This window comes from Trachymyrmex septentrionalis, unplaced genomic scaffold (genome assembly GCF_001594115.1).
Source record: "Trachymyrmex septentrionalis isolate Tsep2-gDNA-1 unplaced genomic scaffold, Tsep1.0 scaffold176, whole genome shotgun sequence".
Taxonomy (NCBI): domain Eukaryota; kingdom Metazoa; phylum Arthropoda; class Insecta; order Hymenoptera; family Formicidae; genus Trachymyrmex; species Trachymyrmex septentrionalis.
The window spans coordinates 231,253-237,860 of NW_017304928.1; the positions used below are offsets into that span (position 1 = coordinate 231,253).

Here is a 6,608-nt window from a genome sequence, read left to right on the forward strand (position 1 = left end):
TTAGTTTATCTCTTTATCTTCGGGATTAGTGAGTGCCTCACCAGTTGAAAATCTTTCATACAAACGATACAATGTGTTCGCGGAAGGCGCACTTTTCACTTTATTTATTTTTCTCCATGCACGTTGAGTTTTAACAATTGACTTGTTTTGTTGAATGTAAATTTCAACAATCTGAGAGCGTTCGCGTGGCGTGTACTGTTCCATGGCACAAATTTCCTTCGACTGACGCTTCAAACGCGCTACGTCGTTACTCGATCTAACATCTCTGTCAAAAGTTACAGTGTTGCCACATCTTTCCGTCGAATATGGCCAACCCTGTACTTGACTAAGCATTTCAAAGTGTTTTTCTAAAGTATTCGTTGCTATTAGGAAGTCGTCCATGTAAGCCACATTTCCACTTCATATCAGGTCACTCAGAACTTCGTTTACGTAACATTGAAATTGCGCAGGAGCGTTTTTTAAACCAAACGGCATTTTACGATACTCATATTAACCGAATGGAGTTACAAACGCAGTGTACTTAATATTATCTTCGGCTACATTTATGGTGAAATCCGTCATCCTTGAAGTCGAGCAGCGTAATATATCGCTTGTGTCACAATGCATCCATTTGATCTTCGATAACGGGAAGTAGGAAATTGTCTTTAACTTTATTTAAGGTTTTGTAATCGATATATAAACGAATCTTCCCGTTCTTTTTTTTGACTATTCTCGATACATACTCCGAATTTCCTGATCATACAATTTTTCACGCTAATAGATTGCCTAGAATCTCCCACAATCGGCTCTTTTCAACATACGGTAGTCCTCCCGACGTAAAGTGAAAAGGTTGTTTATCCTTGACAATACCTGTATATATTTTTATTTCAGCCTTGACTTTTGGCGGTCTTTCTGCGCCTTCGTGCGAAAAAGATGAAAGAATCTATTTCGCGTCTTGCTAGACATTTCGGGATTTACATCTATCTCATCTAACTTATCTCTCTTGGAGACGCTTACGTCAACGTTTAGTATTTCCGGCGTTTCCGTTTCGCGTTCACCCTCTAACTTACTTAACTTTAATCTTAATACTCTGATTGTGTTTCTTCTTAATATTGCGTCACATTTGATTGCGTAGTCGGATACAACTCGAAATACTATCGCGTTTGCGCTTATTTCCTCTCCGAAAACTTTTGCTTCGATCTGTCCCAATATCTTTAATATCGATCCATTAAGCCCCTCGTAATTAAGACCGTCTTTAACTATCGCGATCTGATCCGACGAGATAAATTTCGACTTCAACAAACTAATCAAATTCACGGTATCAATCTACGCCACGCACTCTCGACGGTACTTAAGTTCGTCTCTATTTATCTGTAGTTCCACAGTTCTGAAGAATTCGTTGTTGTTCCGACTTTCTTCAGCCACGTTGGAGATCTGTTCCGCTCCCTCTATTTGTACCAGCACCTTCGGCGCTGTCGTCGTCTTCTTTCTCTATGGGCAATCCCACAGGCGGTGATCGGTCGCCCCGCACTCGTAACACCACCCGCGCTCCCTCTTCAGCTTCTCACAATTCTTCGCTATGTGTCGCAGCTGATCACAATTGTAGCACTTTTTTCCGTGCCACCTTGTTCTGTCGCTTCTTGCAACTCTGTTTGTGGCCTCGTCTTGCGTTTAAACTCTGTTTTATCGTGGCGTTAGTACTGCCACTATCTTGCGCATAATTTCGGTTTGCCGTTCGGATCGTGATTTTTCCGAATGGCAAACCAAAATTATGCGCGAAACCGGCACTTTATTCGCGAGGATTGCTTTATCATAAAGATAATCACTAAAGGTCATCTAGCTCATATGTAGCTTGAATCAGTTCAAACTGTTTACACCATACAAAAAACATACCTTCCGAACCCGTAAATTCACTTAATAACTCGCTGACGGTCTTAGGTTGTGAACGCGTCATTGATGTTTAACTGGCGATTGTCGCCGGCGAGATAATCATGGCCGTTCTGTTTGCTTTGAGTTCCCGCGGCACAGGATTTCTAGTTCTCGCTGCGTAAGATCGCGTTCTCTTTTTAAGATTTTGAGTTCTCTGTCTTGCTCAGTCTGTTCCATTACATAATTGTTCGAACGCGGCGAACTTCGTGAGGCGATCTCTTGTCATACCTCTTCTTTGACTGTGATCACGTCGCGTTGCCGTTGCGTCGTCGTTCTTTCTATCTCTGTCAGCGTTTCTTCCACCAGAATCTCTCCTTTCCACCGCTTCCACGAGCCTGAGGGATCATGTTCATAGAATCTCTTCAACAGTTCTGATTTGTTGCTCTTGATGGAGAGATCTAAATTAAGTATGGCCTTCAACTCTGACAGTTGTCTTATCGCCGTCCATTTTCTCTGCCCTTCAGTTCATTACCGATTTCGCAGATGTAAAATTACTTATATACGTAAACCGAGAATTTTCCGCGGCTAGCAACGCTTGTCACATGTATGTTGTCCTTTTTTAACACACAAGTTTTAGCACATAATCTTTGTTCCATAGGTTCGTTATCACATAAGTTCCTTATCACGTAAGTTTCTCATCCCACTTCTGAGAAATGTTGTCTCTGACTTACATAAGCGTCCAATTTACACTTGTTGTTGTTTAATGCAAAGAATAAACGAGGAATTCGTAAGGGATAGGCATATGCATAAGACATTACAGGATAGTCAAATAATATAACATCAAATCTAATGGCTTTATTCAGCGAATCGAGTATAGATTATGGAACAATGTGTTTCGGCCAAGGCCCATGCTCAGTACGCATCGCTAGCCGCGGAAAATTCTCGGCCCTCTCGCATGATCCTCGCTCCCTATTGGGCGACGCGGTCGCGTGATCTCGTCGCTTCGCTATGCAATCATCGTGTTTTCCTTCAGCTTCTTCCGAAGATTCTCGTGTTTAACGGAAATTTGATCACAAAACTTTTACTCAGAAAATAATAGTTATTGATTACTCTTTTATTTTCGTTATTGTTGCATGAATTAAAAAAATTAATATGTAGGAGATATTTATAAATTTGTATTAGCAATATATATATGATGAACAAAAGTTATATTATTAATTGTTTCATATAAATAGAATTTACCTATTTGATAACGTACGCTTAACTGTTAAACATTTCTTAATTATGTACTATAGTTTTTTTGCGAGTTCAACAAACACAGTTCAGATAAGCGTACGTATTTAAACAGATAAATTGTTATACAAAGTTACAAATATCTCCTACATATTTATTTCTTTAATTTACGCAATAATTACGAAAAAGAAAGAATAATCAATTACTATTATTTTCTGATTAAAAGTTGTCTATTGTTGGAAAAAATGGAAAATATAGTCTTATTCAAAGTTTTTTGTTATATTTGACATATTCTTTGAACCTTACTTTATGTTCGCTTTGCATTAAATTCAAATTTCAACTCATTTCAATAGTGATTATATTAAATTTCTGCACTTAAAGTAGTTATAATATATCAGCAAAATTACTTTTAAAGATTTATTTAAAGCTTTCATTATTTGAAGATAATAATGATATTCTCTATACATACATATCATTTTAAGGAGGGTTAATCAGGCATATTTAAAAGATAATTGCATTTAAAGTTAGTATTTTTAACATGTACTAGACAAGGAGTTTTCTGTGCCGGACAAGAAGCGATAGTACATTTTTAATTACAGCGCAAAAACGGTATTTAGAAATTCGCTCAAAAACTAAACTATATAGATAAATATGTATAATATAAATCTCTTAAACCAAAGAAAATGGGGGGAGGGGTAACCATGCAAATATTAATTATAAAACTATAGAAGTTGCTTTACTACTTCATTAATATTCACTTCGCTTATGAAATACCAGAGCACAAATGGGGAAATGAAAATTACTATTTGGAAATAAAAATTATTGTTAAAAAATTGCGATCTACAACAATTTTTGAATAGTAATTTTTTTTCGCCAAACTGTGCCCTGATACAGCTGGTGCTTTGAACGATTGCCCCCCTTTCTCCCCCACAAATCGCTCCTATGCGATATAACTTTAAGTGGTCAATCACTGTACACTTTATCCTAATTATGAAACATAATGCATATAACTATCACAAAACAATATCACAATACTGCAATTTACGTTATGTATCTGTACATAATATAATTTTTACATATTTCTGTATAGATTAACTAAAAAATTAACAAATATAAGGAAATTTAAAATACAAAGCGCCTACTGGTCTGAGTGTTAAAATGTTGAACTACTATATATTATATACTCATTTAAAATAAATTAATTTTCAGAAATAATAATTGTGTGCCGATAAGATTATCGGACATTCACACAATCAATCTGAAATAATCCCCTCAAAATTTCCCAAATAAAAATTTCCCTTAAAAAACTGTAATAAACTGTAATAAACTATGAATCCCTTTTTGATAATTAAATTATTATAATTAGCTTAGAATTTTAGGTTAATGGTTCTCCTGCAATGGAGTTCGGCATTATTCTTTATCAATACAAAACATATTGATCAATTTATGGATTACTTGTTGAATTTGCTATTGGCGTTAATGTTTCGGTGAATAGCTGTAACCGTGACAAATATCAAATTGATTAGTCTTCATTTAGCGAGAAAATTTATGATAGATCCGAGCAAATCGAGCCGTTTCATTATATCATACCCTTCGGAAGGGGATGGAGGAAAGTATTGAATGAAAGTTGAATATAACGCAAGATAAGGTTTCACGGTTTTATTTATTATGTAGTGGATAGTCGAGCGACGTGGAATTGCACCGGAACGTTGGAGATGACCAACGAGGGGTAGCACGGAGGCCCGCGCGGATTCGAGGTTTGTTTACTGAGGCGCGGGTTGCGTGCTCTGCCGGCATGGAACAGTTGAGTCTACCCTAGCGTTTTTTTTGCTCGGTGGTGCGCGCGTTTTCCCAGCCGCACGTGGTAGCCCAGCGCACCGGCTGGGAGCCTTTGAAGTCTGCGGGAGCTGCAGGAGTGGGAGAGTCCGCCGGAAAAATCGATGGGTCGAAATCTCGAATGGCCTTCAGTCCCTGGTAAATTTGTAAGGCTTGGATACGCCTCCCTGCGCGGTTTCCTCTTTTAATCATTCTACGAGAAGCGGTTTTTTTATTACATTACCGTCGTGGTTAATTGAACAATTGCCTTTTTGAAACGGAATCGAAAATAAATTGTAAAGGAAGCAGATAATAACGAAGGGAAGAATTGAGCAGCTTCTACGAGCACGGTCAATTCTGGGAAAGGTCAGGCTGAGCAGTTCCTACAAGCGCGGTCAGTCCGAGGAGTATAGGACAGGGAAAAGTTGAAAGAAATTAATTAATACGCCAGTCGGTGGCGCTCGTGAATCAGGAGGAAGGGGGAGCTCGAATTTCCCGGAATCGGTAATACGTGCCGATTTTAAAAAATGATTTTTCCTATGCAAATGTTAGTACCATCAGGCTGAGATTCGACATGGTTACTACTAATTCAATTTAGAATTGACGGATCGAATTAGTTTTGCATTAACTATTGGAATTTTAAAGTAATTAGCAAATTAAATTTTAGGCCTTTCTCCGTGGTCTGCACTGCTCCTTTCCCGGCTCTCGATTGGTCGGCGCTCGCTAACGCGATGAAATCGCTTTTACTTATCTATTTTAAGCTAATTAAGGCGGTCACAATGACTAAAAGATAGTAAAAAATGTATTAGGGACAGTGCTAAATTTCGAAATTAACAATATTCTTAGCCAAAACGGTCGAAATCTCGTTAAGGATTGGGAGCGACAAACGACGCGTGCATCGCGGCCGCGATTAGTGACTTATTCTTATCCTGAGAGATTACAGGCGTTGAGATGATTCGACCAAATTAGCTTTTCTTAAACCTTGTGTAGGATGACCATGACAGTCCCAACATATGGGAACGAGCTCTTAACTCCACTAGAGTTATCCCTGAAATTTCATTGCGATACATTGGCACGTGACATAAGCCTCACAAGTGCTTTGATTGATTCGCGCGACACATGTGTCACGCGGTGTCGGCATGATCAAATCATACTACGCCTGTTTCTCGCTAAGAATATTCGCAATTAATTAACAGGAATACTTTAGATAGACGATGTGAGATTAAATAACAATAAAATAAAGGAAATAATTCAGCGCGAGATAAAAGAACAGAAAAGAGGAAAGTAGAACTATATTTTTACGGAGGGCAGGATGCAACATCGGAATATCTGAATATCTCTGTTCTACTCGCTGCGGTCCTATACTTATTATATTATTGCTCTTTCTCTTTTTCTCATTGTATTATCACGTTCTCTTTTCTTCTTTCGCACGCAACTTTCTTATATAAGAAATAGATATGATATTTATTTAATGATTTTTTTAATGATATGATTCAACTAATTATAATAATATATTCGTACCTGGCTGAGGTAATATTTTTCATAATAAATTTCTTACTTTCTTTCTCTTTAATTTAATTTAGGGGGGATTATTAACATTTCAGAATGATTGTGTTGAAATCAAATGTCATCGGTTTGTAATTATATTTGGAATAAATTGATTTAATAAAAGAATATATAATGTATTATTTGTAACATCCAAAATTTGACCG

General features: G+C 37.3%; 1 protein-coding gene across 1 annotated transcript in view; it reads right to left on the reverse strand.

The window, feature by feature from the left end:
- Positions 1-381, reverse strand: part of LOC108746522 — a 973-nt gene extending 592 nt beyond the window's left edge. The window contains exon 1 of the mRNA XM_018483344.1: positions 42-381. Within this exon, the coding sequence (XP_018338846.1) occupies positions 42-381 (340 nt within the window). The remainder of the gene's footprint in view (positions 1-41) is intronic.
- Between the last annotated feature and the right edge of the window lie 6,227 nt (positions 382-6,608).